Source organism: Panthera tigris, chromosome B2, assembly GCF_018350195.1.
Source record: "Panthera tigris isolate Pti1 chromosome B2, P.tigris_Pti1_mat1.1, whole genome shotgun sequence".
NCBI classification, from domain to species: domain Eukaryota; kingdom Metazoa; phylum Chordata; class Mammalia; order Carnivora; family Felidae; genus Panthera; species Panthera tigris.
In genome coordinates, this window is record NC_056664.1 from 106,481,468 (window position 1) to 106,506,890 (window position 25,423).

At 35.9% G+C, this 25,423-nt stretch overlaps 1 protein-coding gene across 1 annotated transcript in view; it reads right to left on the reverse strand.

The window, feature by feature from the left end:
- MCM9 (minichromosome maintenance 9 homologous recombination repair factor) overlaps positions 1-25,423 on the reverse strand; it is a 111,342-nt gene that overhangs the window by 43,193 nt on the left and 42,726 nt on the right. The window contains 1 exon segment of the mRNA XM_042987081.1: positions 1,536-1,710. Coding sequence (XP_042843015.1) covers positions 1,536-1,710 — 175 coding nt within the window.

Below are 25,423 nucleotides of genomic sequence, written 5' to 3' on the forward strand. Positions count from 1 at the left end.
CCCTCATCACAGTGTAAAAAGCCCTGTTTCAGTGCATAAAGTATAGTAATGACAAGATCGTCCAACCTATGGTTGCCATAACTGAACTGTTCAGCTATAGAACATTTCTTTTGGAACTTATGACACATTTATGGATAGCAAAAAGATTCATACTAATTCACATCTAGCAGAGAGTAAGGTACTAGGAGTGATTAAGCAAATATTTTCGCTTTAAAAAGTTTATTCTGTAGCCTATCATATAGCACTGCTAATCTTCTCCCTTTCTAAAAATAGATTTAAAGCATTTGTTCAAATTTTCCCTGATGTAAGGGTAAATTTTTAAGGAATACTTCAAAATGTCCCAGATTTTCTCTGGAAAAGGCATATCAAAATAAACTACAAATCCTGCCAACCAGCAAAGGTGCTAACTAAATGGAGACATAATGAGAAGAGAAAGTAGCCTTGAAGATATTTAGGAAACTATATCTCTAATTTCCCCCTGATAAAGAGTTTAGAAGCAATAATTATTTTAAGTATGATCTCATATCACTTTTATTATGAACTTATCACTTTCGTGCTCTTTTGTTTATCTTCCCCAACAAAATAGCAAACACCTGAAGAATAGTGCTGTATTCATCTTTGTACTTCTCAGTGTCTAGTTCAGTGCCTGGCACATAGCAGGCTCTTAATGAATATATACAGAGTGAATGTACATCAAGTGAAATGAATAGATCTGGTAATGGTTCCACCTAGCTTTTTCTTGTGTCTTTTTCCTATGGGCTATATCCTCTCATCTCCTCCCTTTCTTTTTTTTTGCAAGTGCATAAAATTAGATCTCAGAGAATCTATACACACCAGCATCTGTCTTTATACCCACTGCTGTTTGAAGACTCTGCTGGCAGTCCTATCTGCCTGATCAGCTGGCCTCACATCTATAACAGTAGCATTAGGGCTGAGATAGTTCTAGCTCTGTCCTTTTTTGGATGACCCAGCAGCCTACTTGGTGGTCAGCCTTTGTAGCCAGAGAAGTTTCTCATAATCACCTCAGGGCCTGAATGAATGGATTTCTATCTGACCTGCCTACTTTTCCTCCTCAGTGGTCATATGCCACCAGTGACTCACATACCTCAACCCCTAAACCTTTTGGAGTCACAAACAGGCACATCATTTTATGTTAATATATTTTATTATTCAGTTTTCCACATGCTGTGATCACCTTCTATTAGGACAGATAAGGAGAATGCCATTGAAAAGAGAAATTATGCTATTTTTCTTTTTGAATCTTTTAAATTTCCTAACATAGTAATATGCCCACAGTAGATACACATTATTGAATATGCATATACTTTAGTTTTTCATTTCTTTGTCCCAAAACCTCATTTTTACTTCCTCATACACTTCCAAGGGGATGCTAATGTGTGTCTTGATGAATGTTAACTGATAATACCTGATAAGACCAAACATACCTTGTAGTTCAATAAGGTTCATATTTTTTCATAATCACATATTAACTAATGTCATTATTCCTATAGATTTTAAAGAAAAGAAACTCTTACCCAGCCTTAGCAACACTTATGGTTTGTTGCTCCATTGCCTCATGGATACTGGTTCTATCATGCTCTTTGAGACTGTTAAACTCATCGATACAGCAAAGGCCCGCATCTGCAAGTACTAATGCTCCAGCCTCCAAATTCCATTCTCCTGAGTCTTTCACAGCAGTTACCGTCAGACCTAAGGAAACAAGCAAGCTATGTCAGCTTTTATTTTCAAAAGCATATCTTATATCTATGAGGGCGAAGTACCTATATTTTAAAGGGAAGGGCATAGAGTCAACACTTTTATTTCTATTCTGTATACAAAGGATGGCATCAGACAGAGAGCTGGTAGTTCCCAAGGGGAGGCAGGTGGGAGGATGGGCAAAGCAAATGAAGGGAATTAAGAAGTGTGAAATTATTTGTAAGTCACAGCATGTAAAGTACAGCATAAGGAATATAGTCAATAATAGTGTGATAACTTTGTATGGTGACAGATGGTAACTAGACTTATGGTGAACATTTCATGATGTATATAAATGTCAAGTCACTATGTTGTACATTTGAGACAAATACAATATGGTATGTCAAGTTTACTTCAATTTAAAAAAAATGGATGGCATCAGGACAACTATTTCAGATATCCAGACACTGGAAGGCCTCAGAAGATCCTATGTTCTGAAACTGTAAGATATGTTATTAAATATTTTGTAGCAACCAGAAGTCCCCAAATTTTCTGTCTCTCCTTGGTGGGTACCCTCACTGAGTGTTCTAAACTTTTAGAAGGAGCAAACAGAGCTCTGGAGACCTTATGACATCTTATCACAAGATGTTCTGTATTATATGCTGTTTACAGAGAGGGGTCCAAAGACAGAAAACAGTAGATACTACGGTCCAATGATAAAAATGAAGAGTTTGCTCCCAGTCACGGTGTGAGGGCAAAGACTCCGTTATATATCTTCTCTGGTTTTGATTTGTCCTTTGTACCAGTCAGTAAAGCACAGTGGTCAAAACAAAGGCTTTGTAGTACACCAACTTGGATCTGAATCCTGGATCCGTCATTCTGGCTGTCATACTATAGGCAAGTTTCCTAAGATGTCCAAGCTTCTGTTTATTTGTTTATAAAAGGGAGTAACAATGGAATGTATCTTATGGAGTCTTAGATATTCAAATAGAATATAATAAAGCTCTTTAAAAGGTATAGGACACATAACGAGTATTTATAACGACTACTGTTGATAAAAATCGGTAAGCCTCTGGCTAGAATGACCAAGAAATAAAAAGACGAGGGACAAGTTACAAATATCAGGAATGACAGGGGGAGATTACTATAAACCCTACAGACACTGAACTGATAATAAGGAAATACAATGAACAACTCTATACCCTAGGTTTGATGACTTAGATGAAATGGTCAAATTCTTTGAAATATATAAACTGCCAAAGTTTATCTAAAAAGGAACAGATAGCTTGCATACCCCTATATCGTTTTTTAAAATTGACCATTTAGATCAAAATCTTGCAACACAAAAATCTATAGACTGAGATGACCTCATGGTGAATTCTACCAAACATTTATGAAAGAGCTAATACAAATTCTACACAAAATTTTAAAAATACAGAAAAACAAGGAACACTTCCCAACTCATTTACTGCAATCAGCATTATCAAGATACCAAAACTAAAGACATATTAAAAGAAAACTACAGACCAGTATCTCTCACATAGACGCAAAAATCTTCCAACAGTACAAGCAAATCAAACAATACATAAAATAATGATAGATTATAACCAAGTAAGGTTCATCCTGGGAATGCAAGGCTAATTTTTTAATGAAAATTAACCAATATAATTTACCATATAAATAAATGGAACAAAAAGCAAATGACCACTTCACTACATACAGAAAAAAACACTTGATAAAACTCAACAACTATTTATGATAAAAAAAAAAAACTCTCAGAAAACTAGGAATAGAGAAAACTTCTTCAGTCTTATTTACAAAAATTATACAACTAACATATTTAACAATAAAAGACTGAATGTTTACTCCCACCCTCACCCTCATCCCCCAAATTAGAACAAGGCAAGGAGATATGTTCTCATCACTCGTATTCAAAATCATCATGGGGTTCTAGCCGATAAAATAAAGGAAAAGAAGTCAAAACCATCAGAACAAAAAGGAAAAAATAAAATTATTTACATTTCAGACAACATAATTATGTTTAAAATTCCAAATACTTTACCAAAAAATCTACTAAAACTAATAAGTGAGGGTAGCAAGATTGCAGAATACAAGTCAATATACAAATATCGGTCACATTTCTATATATATTAGAAAACATTTAAAGTTGAAATTAAAAAATAATACAATTTATAATAGTACCTGAAAATATGAAATACCTGGGTATAAACCTTCAAAAATGTACAAGTTCAAGCCCCACTTTGGGTGTAGAGATTACTAAAAATAAATAAATAAAACATAAAAATGTGCAAGATCTGTAAGCAGAAACTACAAAACATTGATAAAGGAAGTCAAATACAACCTAATCAAATGAAGAGATATTCCATGTTCATGAAATGAAAAACTCAGTATTTTTATTTTTTTTTCCAGTGGACTGTGTTTTGTTTTAATTTACATCCTAGTTAGCATATAGTGCTATAATGATTTTAGGAGTAGATTCCAGTGATACATCACCTATGTATAATACCCAGTGCTCATCCCAACAAGTGTCCTCCCTAAAGCCCCTTACCCATTTAGCCCATCTACCCCACCCACAATCACTCCAGGAACCCTCAGTTTGTTCTCTGTATTTAAGAGTCTCTCACTCTAGGGGCGCCTGGGTGGCTCAGTTGGTTAAGCGTCCGACTTCGGCTCAGGTCATGATCTTGTGGTCCGTGGGTTTGAGCCCCGCGTCGGGCTCTGTGCTGACAGCTCAGAGCCTGGAGCCTGTTTCAGATTCTATGTCTCCCTCTTTCTCTGACCCTCCCCTGTTCATGCTCTCTCTCTCTCTCTGTCTCAAAAATAAAGAAATGTTAAAAAAAAATTTTTTTTAAAAAGAGTCTCTTATGTTTTGTCCCCTTTACTGTTTTTATATTATTTTTGCTTCCCTTCCCTTATGTTCATCTGTTTTGTATCTTAAATTTCACATATGAGTAAAGTCATGTGATATTTGTCTTTCTCTGCCCAATTTCACTTAGCATAATACCCTCTAGTTCCATCCACATAGTTGCAAATGGCAAGATTTCATTCTTTTTGATTGCCAAGTAATACTCCATTGTGTATATATACATATACATATACATATACATATACATATACATATACATATACATATACATATACCCCACATCTTCTTTATCCATTCATCTGTCGATGGACATTTGGGCTCTTTCCATACTTTGACTATTGTCGATAGTGCTGCTATAAACATTGGGGTGCATGTGCCCCTTTGAAACAGTACACCTGTATCCCTTGGATAAATACCTAGTAGTGCAATTGCTGGGTCATAGGGTAGTTCTATTTTTAATTTTTTGAGGAACATCCATACTGTTTTTCAGAATGGCTACACCAGTTTGCATTCCACCAGCAGTGCAAAAGAGATCCTCTTTGTCTGCATCCTCGCCAACATCTGTTGTTGCCTGAGTTGTTTACTTTAGCCATTCTGACTGGTGTGAAATGGTATCTCATTGTGGTTTTAATTTGTATTTCCTTGATGATGAGTGATGTTGAGCATTTTTTCATGTGTCAGTCAGCCATCTGGATGTCTTTGGAAAAGTGTCTATTCATGTCTTTTGCCCATTTCTTCACTGGATTATTTGTATTTTGAGTGTGTTGAGTTTGATCAGTTCTTTATAGATTTTGAATATTAACCCTTTATCTGATATGTCATTTGCAAATATCTTCTCCCATTCTGTCGGTTGCCTTTTTAGTTCTGCTGATTGTTTCCTTCTCTGTGCAGAAGCTTTTTATTTTGATGAGGTCCCAGTAGTTCATTTTTGCTTTTGTTTCCCTTGCCTCCGGAGACGTGTTAAGTAAGAAGTTGCTGCGGCCAAGGTCAAAGAGGTTTTGCCTGCTTTCTCCTCTAGGATTTTGATGGCTTCCTGTCTTATGTTTAGGTCTTTCATCCATTTTGAGTTTATTTTTGTGTATGGTGTAAGAAACTGGTCCAGGTTCATTTTTCTGCATGTTGCTGTCCAGTTTTCCCAGCACCATTTGCTGAAGACACTGTCTTTATTCCATTGGATATTCTTTCCTGCTTTGTCAAAGACTAATTGGCCATACATTTGTTGGTTCATTTCTGGGTTCTTTATTCTGTTCCATTGCTCTGAGGGTCTGTTTTTGTGCCAGTACCATGTTGTCTTTATTACAGCTTTGTAATACATCTTGAAGTCCAGGATTGTGATGCCTCCAGCTTTGGCATTCTTTTTTGGGACTGCTTTAGCTATTTGGGGTCTTTTCTGGTTCCATACAACTTTCAGGATTGTTTGTTCTAGCTCTTTGAAGAATGAGGTGTTATTTTAATAGGGACTGCATTGAATATGTAGATTGCTTTGGGTAATATTGACATTTTAACAATATTTGTTCTTCCAATCCATGGGCATGGAATATTTTTCCTTTTTTGTGTGTATGTTTTCAATTTCTTTCATAAGCTTTCTACAGTTTTCACCGTATAGATTTTTCACCTCTTTGGTTAGGTTTATTCCTAGGTATTTTATGTTTTTTGGTGCAATTGTAAATGGGATCGATTCCTTGATTTCTCTTTCTGTTGCTTCATTATTGGTGTATAAGAATGCAGTCGGTTTCTGTGCATTGATTTTATATCCTGAGACTGCAGAATTCATGGATCAGTTCTAGCAGTTTTTTGGTGGAATCTTTTGGATTTTCTACATGGAGTATCATGTTGTCTGCAAAGAGTGAAAGTTTACTTCCTCCTTGCCAATATGGATGCCTTTTATTTCTTCGTGTTGTCTGATTGCTGAGGCTAGGACTTCTAATACTATGCTGAGTAACAGTGGTGAGAGTGGACATCCCTGTCATGTTCCTGACCTTCAGGGGAAAACTGTCCCCATTGAAGATGATATTAGCAATGGGTCCTTTGTATATGCCTTTTATGATCTTGAGGTATGATCCTTCTATTCCTACATTCTTGAGAGCTTTTATCAAGAAAGGATGTTGTATTTTGTCAAATGCTTTCTCTGCATCTATTGAGAGGACCATATAGTTCTGGTCCTTTCTTTTATTAATGTGATGTATCACGTTGATTGATTTGTGATAGCTCTGCATCCCAGGCATAAATCCCACTTGGTTCTGGTGAATAATTCTTTTAATGTATTGTTGGCTAGTATCTTGTTGAGGATTTTTGCATCCATGTTCATCAGAAAAACTGGTGTGTAGTTCTCCTTTTTAGTGGGGTCTTTGCCTGGTTATGCAGTCAAGGTAACACTGGCTTCACAGAATGAGTTTGGAAGCTTTCCTTCCATTTCTATTTTTTGGAACAGCTTCAAAAGAATAGGTCTTAACTCTTCTTTAAAGGTTTGGTAGAATTCTGCTGGAAAGCCATCCAGCCCTGGACTCTTTTTGGGGGGGAGATTTCTGATTACTAATTTGATTTATTTACTGGTTATGGGTCTGTTCAAATTTTCTATTTCTTGTTTCAGTTTTGGTAGTTTATATGTTTCTAGGAATTTGTCCATTTCTTCCAGATTGCCCATTTTATTGGCATATAAATGCTCATAATATTCTCTTATTTGTATTTCTTCCATATTGGTTGTGATCTCTCCTCTTTCATTCTTGATTTTATTTATTTTGGTCCTTTCCTTTTTCTTTTTGATCAGTCTGGCTAGGGGTTTATCAATTTTGTTAATTCTTTCAAAGAACCAGCTCCTGGTTTCATTTACCTGTTCTATTGTTTTTTGTTATTGTTGTTTTGTTTTTGTTGTTGTTTTGTTTCGACAGCATTGATTTCTGCTTTAATCTTTATTATTTCCCATCTTCTGCTGGTTTTGGGTTTTACTTGTTCTTTTTCCAGTTTTTTAAAGTGTAAGGTTAAGTTGTGTATCTGAGACCTTTCTTCCTTCTTTAGGAAGGCCTGGATTGCTATATACTTCTGCCTTATGACTGCCTTTGCTATATCCCAGAGATTTTAGGCTATGTTATCATTTTCATTGGCTTCCATGTACTTTTTTAATTTCCTCTTAACTTCTTGGTTAGCCCATGCATTCTTTAGTAGCATGTTCTTTCCAATATTTGTTACCTTTCCAATTTTTTTCTTGTGTTTGATTTCAAGTTTAATAGCATTGTGGTCTGTAAATATGCATAGTATGATCTCGATCTTTTTGTACTTGTCGAGGGCTGATTTGTGTCTCAGTATGGGATCTATTCTAGAGAATGTTCCATGTGCACTCGAGAGAAATGTGTATTCTGCTGCTTTAGGATGAAACGTTCTGAATATATCTGATAAGTCCATCTGGTCCAGTGTGTCATTCAAAGCCATTGTTTCCTTGTTGATTTTCTGTTTAGATGATCTGTCCATTGTTGTAAGCGGGGTGTTGAAGCCCACTACTATTATTATCAGTGAGTTTCTTTATGTTTGTGATTAATTGATTTACATATTTGAGTGTTTCCACATTTGGAACATAAACGTTTACAATTGTTAGATATTCTTGGTGGATAGAACCCTTAATTATGATATAATCCCTTCTTCATCTGTTGTTACAGTCTTTATTTTAAAATCAGATTATCTGATATAAGTATGGCTACTCCGGCATTCTTTTGGCAACCATTAGCATGATAGATGGTTCTCCATCTCCTTACTTTCAATCTGAAGATGACCTTAGGTCTAAAATGGGTCTCTTGTAAACAGCATATAGATGGATCTTGCTTTCTTATCCATTCTGTTACCCTATGTCTTTGGATTGTTTTGTCCATTGACATTTAGAGTACTGAAAAGATATCAATTTATTGCCATTATGTTCCCTGTAGAGTTGGAATTGTGGTGATGTTCTCTGGTCCTTTCTAGTCGTTGTTGCTTTTGGTCTTTTTAAGTTTTTTTTTTTTTTTTTTCATCTTTTCTCCCACCACAGAGTCATGCTTAAAATTTCTTGCAGGGCTGGTTTACTGATCACGAACTCCTTTAGTTTTTGTTTATCTTGGAAAATTTTTATATCTCCTTCTATTTTGAATGACAGCCTTGCTGGATAAAGAATTCTTGGCTGCATATTTTTCCAATTCAGCACACTGAATATATCCTGTCACTCCTTTCTGGCCTGCCAAGTTTCTGTGGATATGTCTGCTGTGAACCTAATCTGTCTTCCCTTGTAGATTAGGACTTTTTTTCCCTTGCTGCTTTCATGATTCTTTTCTTGACTGAATATTTCGTGAATTTGACTATGATATGACTTGGTGATGGTTGGTTTTTGTTGAATCTAGTGGGAGTTCTCTGAGCTTCCTAGATTTTGATGTCTGTGTCTTTCCCCAGGTTAGGAAAGTTTTCCACTATGATTTGCTCACATAAACCTCCTACTCCTTTTTCTCTCTCTTCATCTTCTGGGACCCCTATGATTTGGGTGTTATAAGTCACTGAGTTCTCTAATTCTTATATTGTGTTCTTTTGCCTTAGTTTCTCTCTTTTTTTCTGCTTCATTATTCTACAGAATTTGTCCTTTATATCGCTGATTTGCTGCTCTGCCCCATTCATTCTTGCTGCCATGGCATCCATTCGAGATTGCAGCTCAGTTATAGTATTTTTAATTTCATCCTGACTAGATTTTACTTCTCTTATCTCTGCAGAAAGGGATTCTGTGCTTTTTTTTCAACCCCAGCTAGTATTATTATTGTGACCCTAAAGTCTGGTTCAGACATCTTGCTTGTATCTGTGATTAAGTCCCTGGCTGTCATTTCTTACTGTTCTTTCTTTTGAGGTAAATTCCTTTGTTTCATCATTTTGAAGGAAGAAAAAGAGTGAGTAAAGTAAAAAACAAAAAACATTAAAATTTAAAAATTAAAAATAACACAAAAAATGCTAGTTCCCAGGTGTGTTTTGGTCTGGTTGTTGAAAGCAGCTTGATAGAATAGAGAAAAAGGGAAAAGGAAAGGAAAGGAAAGGAAAGAAAAAAAGGAAAACATTTGAAAATTTTTAAAAATGAATACAATAAAATAGAATAAAATTAAATGATGAAAGTAAAATTGAATTTGAAAAATTTACAAAAAAGTAAAGATATAGTAGAAAAATATAAGAAAAATTTTATAAAAACAGAAAGTAAAAATAAGTTTATTCTCTTTCTGTATTCAAGAATAAGAAAAAGAAAAAAAACTGAATAGACAGACCAGCAAACAGAATGATATATGACTGAAATTACAGTTTCCCTTAGAAGTCAAACTATGAAGCACTTTATACTCCATAAACTAAGCAGGAGGAGAGATTTGTGGTGTTCCACTAGAGTGTGGTGGCCCAGTGTGTGGGACTTGGTGTAGCAGTTCTGTTCTCCACTGGATGGCGCTACTTACTTCATTGGGGTGGATTGTTGTGGTGGTGTAGGTGTGTATGTGCATGCATGGGAGGGTGAAAATGGCATCATTCAGCTACCTTGCCTCTAGTATCAGAACTCTGTGCTCTCACTGACTGGCAATGAAGCACCCCTTCTTTGTTTCTGGCTCCTGTCCACTCCCCACTTCTACAAAGTCCATGACCAAGCCATCTTGTCAGGAGGTACCTCCCTCCCAAGTTTTATCTCAGATGGGACTATGTTTCCCAACCCCTCACTTCTGAGGGCCCTGCAACTTTGACCCACTCAGACCCTCTAGGGGAGGGTCTCGCTGAGAAATGGCTGGGTGCTGGCCCACCCCCTGGAACATTCTTGGGGCCATGCTACTGCAGATGCCCAGGGACTGTGGCCAGGTGCCAGTCCACCCCAGAAAAAATTCACATGATCATGTAGCAGCAGCAGCATTTCAGGGATTATGGTAAATCACAACACCCATCTGGGCTCCAGGCTTCAGTGAACCCTTAACATCCTTGTTCCAACACCAGTGAATGTGGCTGTTCTCCGGGGTCCACTGGAACTTTGCCTGTGGGGAGGCTGCACAGCCTCTACCAAATGCCTTCCCAGCAGGGAAACTGCCTCTCTCCGTGTGGCCTGAGGACCCCTTGGACCTTGCTGTCTGCTCTTGGGGATTCGCCTTTCCCACCAGAGCACCGCCAGGTATCGAGCTGCGGAGTTTCAGACTCTGCACTCCCGCTGTTTATAGAGTCTTAATGGAATTTAAACCCTCTCCTTTCTCCCTTTTTTTGTTCAGTCCCTTGCAGTCCCTTTTTCCTTTCTCCATTTTTTGTTCAGTCCACTCTTTCTTTCTTTCCAGCCACTCTCGGGGGGCGGGGGGTGCTTTTCCTGTACTCTCCCCTGTCTCTGTCCTCTCTCCACTAGCAAAAACAGCTCCCTACTCTCCGCAGCTTCTCTCCTCCAGTTGACCTCTCTGTTCCACGTACTTGCTGAGTTCTGTGGTTCAAGTTGTACAGATTGTTGTGTTAATCCTCAAATCAGTTTTCTAAGTGTGCAAGATGGTTCAGTGTTGATCTAGCTGCATTTCAGGGATGAGAGATCAATACTCAGTATTTTAAAGACGCTTCCCCAAAGTGTTCTGAATTCTCCCTAAACTGGTCTATAGATTCAATGCAATTCCAAACAAAATTCTAATGGGATTTTTTAAAAATAGAAATTGACAGGGTGATTCCACAATGTATATGGAGAAGCAAAGGAAACATAAGAGCAAACCAAGAAACAAAGTAGAAGGTCTCATATGATCCATTTTCCAGATTTACTACAAAGCTATAGTAATCAACTCAATGACACTAGAAAAAGGATAGACAGCAAGAACAATGGAACAGAGTCCAAAAATGTGCCCAAATATATCTGGTCAAGTGAGTTTTGATAAAAATGCAAAAGCAGTTCAATGAGGGAAAGATAATCAGTTCCACAAATGGTGCTGTAATAATTGGATAGCATTATGCAAAAAGAAAAAAAAAATCAATCTTGATCCATACTTCAAATCTCATACAAAAATCAACTCAAGGATCTAAATGAAAATGTAAAATTTATAGATGAAAACTCATAGCAGAAGATGCAGGAGAAAATCTGTGTGAGTTCTTCTGTTTTCCAGCCCAGCATTTCAAGGGCTCAGAAGTTGCCACAAGTTGCCACCTCTTTAATAATAAGTAAAAACTTGACCAAACTGAAAAATCAATAATTCTTCTAAGATGCATTAGAGAAGTGAGGTCACAGGGCAAACCAATGCCCCAAAATTAGAAAGACAGAAATACAGAGAATCACACCTTACCAGGGCAGATACCTCTATGGGAACCAGTAATGGTATAAGAAAACTTGAACTGTAACTGATGTATTGCTGGAGGCTCAGTGTGGATGACTCTGAGAATTAAAATCTCCATTCATAGGGGGACCCTCACACTTTTGTGAGTTTTACCTCCACGAGCCCTCCCAGGTTCTCCCATTAAACATCAGCAATTTTTCTCTGATACTGTGAGCAATGAGTTGGAAAGTCTAAAAAAAAAAATTCTAGAGATCAAAAACACTGAAAAAGAAAGGAAGAATTCCTTTGATGGGCTCATTAGCAGACTGGACAGAGCTGAGTAAAGAATCTCTGAGTGTAAAGATACTTCACTTTACTACTGAGTGTAAAGGTACAGTGGAAACTTCCAAAGCTGAAAAGCAAACAGGAGAGAAAGTGGAAAATAACAGAGCAGAATATCCAAAAACTTCCTGACAACTACAACAGGCGTAACATACATGTAATGGGAAACCAGAATGAGAAGAAAGACAGAAAGGAACAAGAGTGATATTTGAAGATATTTGACTAAAAATTAGTCATTAATTGATTAATTAATGTCAGACACCAAACCATGGATCCAGAAAACCCAAGGTAACACTGGGCAGGAAAAATGCTAGAAAACAAAACAAAATAAAACCCTCCAAAAAACTTACATGTAGGCATGTCATATTTAAACTTCAGAAAATAAAACATAAAGAAATATCTTGAAAGAAACCAGATGAAAAATACAACTTACCTGTAGAGAAACAAAGATGAAAATCATATACAACTTCCCCTCAGAAATCATGCAAGTAACAAGAGTAGAATGAAATATTCAAAATATTGAAAGAACAAAACCTACCAGTCTAGAATTCTGTACCCTGTGAAATTATCTTCAAAAGTGAAGAAATAATAAAGACTTTCTCCATAAAAAAATTTTTTGAGGTAATTTGTTGCCAGCAGACCTGTCAAAGGAAGTTCTTTAGAGAGAAGGAAATAACATAGGCCAGAAACTCAGAGCTATATAAAGGGCCCTGACTGGCTCAGTTGGAAAAGTGTGCAACTCTTGGTCTTGGGGTGGTAAGTTCATGCCCCACATTGGGTGTAAAGGTTACTTAAATAAATAAATAAACTTAAAAAAAAAAAGTCAGATCTACATAAAGGAAGAACAACAAAGAAGGACTAGATAAAAGAAAAACTTCTACTTTTCTTATTCTTAGTTCATCTAACTGATAGTAGTTTGTTAAATATAATAGCAATAATGTATTCAAGTATGTATGTTTATATGTGTTTATGTGCAAGTGAAATGAATGAGAGAAATGATAAAAGGGATGAGAGGGAGGAATTAGAAATATTTTGCTATTTATAATACAGTGCTATACTTGCACTGTATAGTGTTATTTGAAAGTGGACTTGGATTAATTATAAATGTATATTGCAAACTCTGTAACAAACAATTACAAGTTAAAAAGAAGCGCGACTGATATACTAAGAAAGCTGAAAAAATGGAATCATAAAATGCTCAATTAAAACCATAAAAGGCAAAAAAAAAAAGAGTGGAAGATAAAAACAAGAACAAATAACAAGGACAACAAATAGAAAATGCTAACAAATATGGCAAGTATTAATCCAGCTATATTAATAATCACTTTGAACATCCATGGTCTAAATACACCAAGTCAAAGACCAAAATTACCAGAGTTGATTAAAACACACACACACACACACACACACACACACACACACACACACACACAACCAACTTATATTATGTATAAGAAACCCACTTTAAATATAAATACATACAGATTGAAAATTTTTTAAAAAGAGAGAAAGATATACCATGCTAACACTAATCCCCCCAAAATGGAAGTAGCTATATTAATTTCAGACATAGCAGACTTCAGGACAAGAAAAACTGTCATGGAGAAAGGGGAGCATTACATACTGGTAAAATGGGGTCAACACTCCAAAATGACATAATAATCCTCAATGATTATGGACCTCAGAATAGGTGAGGCAAAAACCAGTGGAATTCAAAGGAGAAATAGATGAATTTGTATTATAGTTAGACTTCACCACCGCTCTATCAGAAATGGGCATATCCAGCAGCCAGAAAATCAGCAGGCCATAACTGAACTTGATAGTACCATCGATCAACTGAATATAACAGACATCTATAGACAACTTCATCCAACAGCAGCAGAATGTAATTTTTTCTCCAGATCTCATGGACTGTTCACCAAGATAGACCACATGCTGGACGGTAAGATTAACAAATTTATTAGACAAATCATAAATCTTTCCTCAGACTAAAATGATATTAAACTAGAAAGCAATAACAGAGAACTAGAAAATTCCAAATTATGTGAAGATTAAACAACACACTTCTAAATAACACATGGATCAAAGAAGAAAGCTCAAGAGAAATTTAAAAATGTTTTGAACTAAATCAAAATGAAAATACAACTTATCAAAATGTGTGGGATGCAGTGAAATCAGTGCTTAGAAACTTACAGCACTAAGTGCATATATTAGAAGAGAAGATATAAAATTAATAATCTAAGCTTCCACCTTAGGAAACTAGAAAAAGAAGATCAAATTAAATCCAAAGCAAGCAGAAGAAAGGAAATAATAAAAATTACAGCAGAAATCAATGAAATTGAAAACAGGAAATCAATAGAGAATATCACTGAAACCAAAAGCTGTTTTCTTTGACAAGATCAATAAAATTGATAAATTAATTAAAAAAGAGAAAAGACACAGATTACTAATATCAGAAATGAAAGAGGGAACATCACTACTGATCCTACAGAAATTAAACAGATAATGAAGATTATTATGAACAAGTTTATGCCCATCAATTTGATAACCTAGATGAAATGGACAACTCCTTGACAGGCACAATCTGCCAACTCACAAAAGAAGAAACAGACAATCTGAATAGGCCCATATCTGTTAAAGTAATTGAATCAATAATAACCTTCTAAATAGAAAGTACCAGGCCCAGATGCCTTCGCTGGTGAATTCTTAGAGATATAAAGAAAAAATTATAAACATTCTCTATAGTTTCTTGCAGAAGACAGAAGTAGGGGGAATACCTCCTAAATTATTCTATGGTACCAGCATTACCTTAATATGAAAACCAGACAAAGACATTACAAGAAAACTATAGCCTATATATTTCATGAACACAGAAGAAAAAATCCTCAAATAAAATATTAGCAAACTGAATCCAACAATAAGAATTATACAAAAAGAATACCCAAAAGAATTATATATCATGACTTAGTGGGATTTATCCCAGGTATCCAAGGCTGGTTCAAAAAGTGAAAATCAAATGATGTTATCTGTCACATCAACAGACTGAAAAAGAAAAAAAATCACACAATAGATTCAAAAGTCCATTAACAGTAGAATACATTTTAAAAATGTGGTATATTCATACTGTGGAATAACACAACAATAAAAAATAAAGTACAGCTAAACACAGTATAGGTGAAATATTAAAACATAATATTGAGCAAAAGAATACATACTCTACAATTTCATTCATGTAAAGTAAAAATATTAGGCAAAAACAAATTAGTGGTAACAGAACTGACCTACAAGAAATATTAGGGGAATCTTTCAGGCTGAAATGAAAGAACACTAAGACAGTAACTCGAATCCACATAAAGAAATAAAAAGCACCAGTAAAGTTCATAAGGAAATATTAAAGATGTATCAATGTAGGTTTGTTTGTAACTCTCTCTCTTCTGATCTAAGAGAAAATTGAAGAAAGAAAAAATTATAAAGTTGTGTTGATCAGCTGGTAATGTATAAAGATGAAATTTGTATTACAATAGCATGAAAGAAGGTAGAGGAAAGATGGGGCGCCTGGGTGGCTCAGTTGACCAGCTCAGGTCATGATCTTGCGGTTCGTGAGTTTGAGCTCCACGCTGGGCTCTGTGCTGCCAGCTCAGAGCCTGGAGCCTGCTTTGGATTCTGTGTCTCCCTCTCTCCCTGCCCCTTCCCTACTTGCACTCTGTCTCTCTCCTCTCAAAAATAAACAAACATTTTTAGAAAATTAAAAAAGAATGTAGGGGAAAGAGAATTATATTGGAACAAAATTTTTATATACTATTAAAATAATCTGAACTGGATTGGTTTCACGTTAAGATGTTATAATAACCCCCAAAACAATCACTAAGAAAATATCTAAAAAAAAAAATAGAGTAAAACAAACACTAAGATATTAAAATGATACACAAGAAATTACATTAAACACAAAGGAAGGCAGTAATGGAGGAATATTGCAACAAAGAAGACATAAGCCATGTAGAAAACAGAGTGGAAAACAGCATTTATACAACCTACCCCATCAGTAATTACATTAAATGTAAATAGGGTAAACACTTTAATAAAAAGCAGTTTGTAGAATGAATACAAAAACATGATCCAACTATGTGTTGTCTATAAGAGACATACTTTAGACAGTAACCAAAAGAGGGTTGCAGTGCCTATGCTAATATCAGACAAACACTTTAATACAACTTAAAAAAATGTTAATGTGACAACAGTATTCACAAGTGAAGATTCAATCACACTGGCTTCTGTGCTAGTTAGATAACATCTAGAGCAGGAGTCAGTAGACTATGATCTGTGGGCAAAATCTGGCCCAACCATTTGTTTTTGTAAAAATACTTTTTTTGGAACACATTCATGCCCATCATTTACTTATTGTCGATGGCTACTTTCACACTACAACAGCAGAGGTAAGTAGTTGTGACAAACACTGGCCTTCAAAATCTAAAATATTTATATGTGGCCTTTTACAGAAAAAAGGTTGCTGACTCTTGATCTAGAGTATTAGTGTTTACTTTGAGACATCACATTTTAAAAGAAATACTAATGAAAAGGGAAGGGTAAAAATATAATAAAGGACAAGGAAATAATGCAATTTAAAGAATAGTTTATGGCATAGAGTGTGTTTAGCCTGAAAGAAAGATTTGGTGAAGAAAAAATAATTTTTATATATTTAGAGAACTAACCTATGGAAAAGGAATTAGCCTAATTGGGGGCAGCTTCAAAAGAAATAACAGAGACCAACATGCAGAGTTTTACAGGGAACTAGAGGAACACTTGAGGTGTTTAAAATGGAATTGGCTGAGGCACCTGGGTGGCTCAATAGGTTAAGCATCCGACTTTGCCTCAGGTCATGATCTTGCAGGTTCCTGAGTTCCAGCCTGGCATGAGGCCCTGTGGTGACAGTGCAGAGCCTGGAACCTGCTTTAGATTCTGTGTCTCCCTCTTTCTCTGTCCATCTCCTGCTTGTGCCCTCTCTCTCAAAATAAATAAACATTTAAAAAAAATAAATAAAATGGAATTGGCTACTCTGCAAAGTACTAACTTTTCATCAAAGTAACTATATAAGCAAAGGTGGAATGTCTACTTGTCAGAGGCAGTGTAGAAAGGCATACGTGCAATGAATAAGTGGCTGTATAAAAAAGGAATTAGACCCCACATTGGGTGTAGAGATTACTTAAAAAATAATAAATAAATAAATAAATAAATAAGGAATTAGAAAATACTTTGAGAGGTAAGAAAATTAAAACACAACATACCATAACTTATGGGATGCAGTTAAAGCAGTTATTATAGAGTAATTTATAGCTATAAATGCGTACATTTAAAAAGAAGAAAAATCTCAAATCAATAGTCTATGCTTCCACTTAAGACACTGAGGGGGTGGGGGGAAAGAAAAAAAGAAAAGCAAACTAAACCCAAAGTCAAATAAATATTAGAGCATAAAACTGAAATAGATGATAGAAAAACAATAGAGAAAGTAAAACCAAAAGTTGACAATCCTTTTTTGGTAACTAATCCAATAAGAGAGAAAAATCAAATTACTAAAATCAGGAATCCAGGATGGGACATTATTAATGACTTTGGAGAAAAGAAAAGATAATAAGGGAATACAATGAACAACTATGTGTTAACTACTTAGATAACCTAGCTGAAACTGATGGATTCCTAGAAAGACACTAACTACCAAAACTGACTCAGGAAAAAAAGAAAATCTTTGTAGACCTATAATAAGTGAAGAGTTTGAGTTAGTAATAATAACATACTACTCACCCCCCTCCCCCTACACATACAGATAGCTACACTGATGAATTCTATCAAACATCTGAAGAATCAAATACTAATTCTTTACAACTCTTCTTTAAAAGTAGAAGAGGAAGGAATCCTTCCTAACTCATTCTATGAGACCCATATTACCCACATACCAGAAAGCAAAGACATCACAAGAATACTAAACACCAGTATCTCTTATGACTACAGATACAAAAATCCTCAACAAAATACTAGCAAAACAAATACCCAAAATACTAGTGAACCAAATTCAGTAATATAGGAAAAGAATTCTACACCACAATTAAGTGGTATTTGTCTCAGAAATATAAGATTGATATAACATCTGGAAACCAATTAATGTAATATTCCCATATTAATAGAAGAAATGACAAAAAGCATATAATCATCTCAACAGAGGCAGGAAAAGCATTTGACAATTTAATACTCCTTTAATTTAATTAATTAATTTAATTTAATACTCAATTTAATACTCCTTCATGAAAAAACACTCAACAAACTAGGAACAGAGGGGACTTTCTCAACCTGATAAAAGGCATCCACAGAAAACCCACAGCTAAACATCATTCCTAATGGTATAAGACTGAATGTTTTCCTGCTAAGATCAGAAACAAGATAGGGATGTTCACTCTGACTATGAACACTGTACTGGAGGTTCTGGAAAGGGCAATTAGGCCAAAAATGATATAATAGGCATCTAGAGGGGAAACAAAGAAGTAAAACTAACTCTATTTGCAGATAACATAATCTTGCATACAGAAGATCCTACGGAATCCATTAAAAATTTATCATAACTAATAAATGAGTTCAGCAAAGTTGAAGGATACAAAATCAATTTTTAAAAATTTTTAATCAATTTAAAACAATCAACTGTATGTCTATACACTTGCATTGAAGAATATAAAATGTAATTAAGAAAGTAATTCCATTTACAATAACATCAAAAAGAATAAAATACTTAGGCGCACCAGGGTAGCTCAGTCAGTTAAGTGTCCGACTTGAGCTCAGGTCATGATCTCATAGTTTGTGAGTTTGAGCCCCATGTTGGGCTCTATGCTGATAGTCTGGAGCCTGGAGCCCGCTTCGAGTTCTGTGTCTCCATCTTCCTCTGCCCCTTCCCTGCTTATGCTCTGTCTCTCTCTCTCAAAAATAAATCAACATTAAAAAAAATAATAAAATAAAGTACTTAAGAATAAATTTAATAAAAGAAGTGTGAAACTTATACTCTGAAAACTACAAAACATTGTTGAAATCAATTAAAGATGACTTAAACAAACAAAAAAATTCCCATGTTCACTGACAGAAAGACTTAATATTGTCGAGATGGCAATATTCCCCAAAGGGATCTACAGATTCAATGCAGTCCCTATCAAAATCTCAACTGTCTTCTTTGCAGGAATTGACAAGATGATCCTAAAATTCTTATGGAAATTCAATGAATCTCAAATAGCCAACATAACCTTAAAAAAAGAACAAGAAAGACTCACATATCCTGATTTCAAAACTTACTACAAAGCTACAGTAATCAAGACAATATGGTAATGGCATAACGATACAGACCAACAGAACAAAACTGATTGTTTAGAAATAAACCCATAGATTTATGATCAAGTCATTCTTTTTTTTTTTTAATATTTTTATTTATCTTTGAAAGAGAAAGACAGCCCATGCATGCCCTTGTGCACCAAGTTGGGGTGGGGCAGAGAGAGAGAAAGAAAGAGAAGGAGACACAGAATCCGAAGCAGGCTCCAGGCTCTGAGCTGTCAGCACAGAGCCCAACGAGGAGCTCGAACCCACGAACTATAAGATCATAACCTGAGCTGAAGCTGGATGCTCAACCGACTGAGCCACCCGGGTGCCCCTATGGCCAATTCATTCTTGATAAGGGTTCGAAGACAATTCATTGGAGAAAGAATAGTCTTTTCAAATGAAACTGCTGGGAAATTGGACATCCACATGCAAAAATAGAAATTTGGACCCCTACTTCACTTCATATACAAAAAATAATGCAAACTGGGTCAAAGACTTAAATATAAGGTGCTGAAGTATAAAACTCTCAGAGGAAAACCATCCAGCAATTCTATTCTGGATATTTATCTGAGGAAAACAAAAACATTAACTAGAAAAGATACATGCACTCCCATATTCACTGCAGCATTATTTACAATAGCCAAGACATGGAAACAACCTAAGTGTCCATTGACGGATAAATAAAGAAATTGTAGTACATATACACAATAGAATTTTATTCAGCCATTAAAAAAAAAATGAAATCTTGCCATTTGCAACAACATGAATAAACCTTGAGGGCATTATGTTAAGTGAAATAAGTCAGACAGAGAAATACTGCATGATGTCTTTTACAAGTAGAATCTAACAAAGCTAATAGATATAGAGAACCAAGCTCATAGATACGGAGAATAGATTGGTGGTTGCCAATCTATTGGTGGGGAGAGAGAAATGAGAAAACTGGTTGTGTTTTTTTTAGTTCAAACAAATTGCATAATTTATAATAAAAAAGTTTTAAAAATGAAACCATTAAAATCCTGGAAGAAAACAAAAATAAAATAAATGTATAAAACTCTTAGAAGAAAATGCAGGTGTAAATTGTGATGACCCCTGAATCAGGCAGTATTTTTGAGTTTTAGACTTTTTGAAAATTAAAAGCTTCTGGGGCAGCAAAGGCCACCACCAAAACAAAACAAAACAAAACAAAAACCCATGAAAACAAAAAACTGTCTCACAGAATGGGCGAAAAAATTTCCAAGCCTGATAAATACAAGACTCTGAAAGTGTCTGATCAGTGATTTGTGTTTAAAATATATAAAGAACTCTTACAACTCAGTAAGAAAAAGACAAACAACCCAATTTTTTTAAATGACCAAAGGATCTGAATAGACATTTCTTCACAGAAGGTATACAAATGGCCAATAAGAAAATGAAAAATGCTCAACATCTTTAGCCATCAGGGAAATATAAGTCAAAACCACAATGAGATCCACTTTGCGTATCACCCGTGGCTATAACCAAAAAGGCATAACAAGTGGGTTGGTGGCAGTGTGAAGAAATTGGACTGCTCACACATTGCCGGTGGGAATGTAAAAGGATGCAGCCACTTTGGAAAACAGTCTGGTAGTTCCTCAAGAGGAGTTACTATATGACCCAGCAATAATTAAGCGTAAACCAGAGAAATGGAAACACAGGTCTTGTACAAAAATTTGTAAACAAATGTTCATAGCAGCATAGCTATTATTTAAAAAAAAAAAATCACTGTGTAATCATACTGAGGTTCTGAGAAGTGGATTCTTTGTATGCTGGATTCAAGGCTTTGGCAGTCACAGATTCTAGCAACCTAAAATCTACCAATTACCTAGTAGCTCATTTGTGAAACCTTTCCCCTTCCTATCCTTCCGAGTATTTGGCCTTTTCCACATGATCCTGCATATAAGGCCTCCAATCTCATGAAGCATCCTTGCCTAGCTTCCGTCAAGTGAGTCTCCATCTAATGCCGATTGTCTCTATAGTAACCAGCTAGAAACGCTGCTATGCTTAGCAGTGGCTTTGTGCAAGCAGTGCTCTAGCCTAGAGAGGTTTTAAAGATTTCAGTCCTCTCTCTACTTATCACACATTTCTCCTGGTATCAGGAAAAGAAAGGAGCCTCTAATGAACAAGACAGGTGGAGGGTTAAAGAGAAAAGGACTGAATGTAAAACAAGAAGGAAGATGGATGAGTGGAGACTGAGTTCAAGAGGAAAACGAGTTTAGAAGGATCTCTGTTTATAGGAGAAATGAGAACACATGGTAAAAAAAAAACAACAAAAAACAACTAGATTCAAGAAATGGACAATAATTATTAAGCATTTTCATTCATATTCTTCTGGTCAGAAACAATATATCAACATCAACAAATGTCAACAACAAATATAATTATGGTGCTTCAGAAAGCTAACTGATATCATTGATAGCTATCCAAAGGGTGTTTCACAGTAGAGTCCATTTATGGATAAGGGATCAGATATAGTTTATATCTTCAACAAACTTGTAACCTAATGATGGGTAGAAATGAACACAAAACAGCAAAACTGCTATTAATGAGGTGGAACACAGAATGGGGGGTGGGGACATACATTATGTAACAAATATGGAAATCTTACAAAAAGCATAAGGATGCATTCCAGGAGGGATAGCTCTATCCTCCCCCCAGATATCCCTTCTGCAACAGGAGGCTTGACACCTGCGGTGCCTCAAGGGGGAGAGGCCCATAGTTTTGCATTGGCTGGGCTTCTTCTCACAACTAGTATATACCTGGGCTAATCTCATTCATGGAACTTTGTTCCCCAAGAGTTCATTAATCAAGACATTACCATGGTGTCTGCCAGCCGGATACAATTGCTTTTTCTACACATAAAGGCCACTTTAAATATCAGACACAGAGGAGAGAGAATAGAGAAGCAAGGTCAGCAAATAAAGGAACGAGTTTATTTTTTTTAAGTTTACTTATTTATTTTGAGAGAGGAAGAGAGAGAGAGAACGAGAGAGAGAGAGAGAGAGAGTATGTTCACATGCGAGCAGGGGAGGGGCAGAAAGAGATGGAGAGAGAGAATCCCAAGCAGGCTCTATGCAGTTAGCTAGGATCCCAACACAGGGCTTGATACCACGAACTGTGAGATCATGACCTGAGCTGAAGTCAAGAGTCAGACGCTTAACTGACTGAGCCACTCAGGGGCTGGAAGGAATGAGTTTCTGAGCACCAGTGTCCTTATTTGTTATGTGGAAATGATAATACCTTACCCTCCTACTATACCAGGATGTTTTGAGGTTCCAAAGCAGATCATTTAAAAGTTCTTTACAAATGGGAAAGCATCGGGGCTGGTGGGTGGCTCAGTCAGTTAAGCACCCAACTCTTGAGTTTGGTTCAGGTCATGATCTCATGGTTCCTGGGATCAAGCGCCATATGGGGCTCCATGTTGACAGCACAGAGTCTGCTTGGGATTCTCTCTCTCCTTCTCTCTGCCCCTCCCCTGCTTGCATGCTCCTTCTCGCACTCAAAATAAATAAATAAACATTAATAAAAAAAAAGCAAATGGTAAAGCATCATACCATATATAGATATACATACATACCATATATATATCATACCAAATATACGTACACATACTATACACATGGGCACACACACACACAGCCTTTATTTTGATACCATATTTTGCCTCCCACAGAACTTTAACAATAACTGGTTAAAGTTACATAACACTTTCTATTCTGTACCATACAGACTTGATTACACAGTTATCTTTCCTGCCAATAAAGTCTATGAGGATTATGCCCATGTATGTTTCATCTTTGAATACTCTACAGAGCTGAGCACAATAATTTCACATAATAAATGCTCTCTATATGATAAATTATTAAAATCATTACAGTAGAATTTATTCCTTTTAGAAATATCAACTCTAGCAAATCTCAACATTCTACAATTATACACAAAATCTTATCTAAAACTATTATTAAATTTTGACATTCTATAACTAATAAATAATAAGGAGCCCTTTAAACTAACTAAAGAGCATACTACGACAAGCCTTAAATTAGAACTTTTTTTAAAAGATGGGGACAATATCTCTTTAGAGAGTGTTAAACACAGGACTAATGTAATTACCCCAGGTGGAAATCCAGGATTTGAACAAAGGCAAGAGGTTAGCACTTCCATTCCTATAACTTCCGCAGCAGGCAGGAGCTAAGACTTGATTTATATCTTAGTTATAATACATTTTAATTCAATGTATTTTCAGTTAATTCAATCTAATACTAGTTCATTTTAATTCACTCTTTCATCTTGTTTTGTGTGTGTCTTCAATTTAACTTCAAGCTTAAGATTTTTAGAAGCCGTCTGTAGAGGAGGCAAGCTGCATCTTGTCCCTTCAGATTTTAAGCTATATGCCCGACACCAATAGGTACTTCTCTGAGTAGCTACAGGAACCACTCCACACCCCACCACAGCCTACTGGCATGGCTAAATGACCACTTCATTTTACACCACAGAAAGGTGTGATAACAGACCAATAATTGGATTAAAGAAACTCAGATTGTCAAATAAGCCTAATTATGTGGACAAAAAAATTATAGCTGTATTAGTTTGCAAGGGCTGCCATAACAAAATACCAGTCTGGGTAGCTTAAGCAATGTAAATAATTTTCTCACGGTTCTGGAGGCTAGAAGTACAAGATTAAGGTGTCCGCAGGGTTGGTTTCTTTGAAAGCCTTTCTTCTTGGATTGCAAGTGGTTGCCTTCTTGCTGTATTCTCACATGGTCTTTTCTCTGTGTATGTGTGCCCTTTGTCTCTTTTCATGTCCAAATTCCCTCCTCTGGGATACCATTTAGATTGGATTAGGGCCCACTTTCAGGAATTCATTTAACTTAACCACCTCTTTAAAGGCCCTATCACTAAATAAAGTCATATCCTAGGTACTGGAGAGTTAGTGCTTCAACATATGAATGGGGGAGGGGGGAGCACAATTCAGCCTATAACAATATCTAACTAGGTTCATTTATCTCTGTCCTTGGCACTAGTTTAGTCTTTATTGATCTTAGAGTCCAAACAATCTCCTTCAGCCATCCTTCCTCCATACAGAGGGAATTTACACGGAGGGAAGCAATTTTGGGGATTATATTCTTTGCAGCCCTCCAAGCATCAAGTGGGCCCCCTTTGGTACTTAATAAATGAAGATACTCATGGTGACCCATCTGTTACAATATGATCAGCTGCTTGAGAGTCACCAAAAAGTTGTCCAGCAATCTTATAGATTGTCTCTGAAACTAGAGTGATGCTTTTAGAATTTTTTTTTTCCCTCTGTGAAATACCAGCTTATTTAGAAATATACTAGGGCACATCTGGGAACCCCTTTGGCCTTTCCTGTAAAGTACTGTAAAAGGTGAAGAAGGAAACTATTGGAAAAGATGCTCAAAGGCTCTTTAATGTTTATGAAAGGCAATAGTAAAAGAGTTAAGGCAGGACACACAACATGAGAGGCCTCGAGCCACTATTTGCGGTTTCCAGTGGCCTATTAAAGAAGGTCACTTTCCCCTTAAATACTGTTGTACATGACATGTTAAACAAACAGTTTTAAAGAAAATAAGCCAAACTAGTGGTATCCAGGTAGATCTCTTCAGTTCTTGATGCTGCATATCCACCAAAAGCAAGTTTTATGGTATAAGGTATACCTTATTATGACACACCTATGGTCAGACTGCAAAATACACTTTATTTTACCAAGCTTATAATGTCATTTTTATAAAGCAAGTGAATTAGAATCTCCTCTTAAGAGAGCCTGCAATAATCAGAAAACTGCATATACCATTCTCAAAGGACTCATGTTTTAATCTTCTATGGCCATTTATCTTACCTACCTAGTGTATCTTAACAGCATATAGCAATTGACACTTTATCTTGG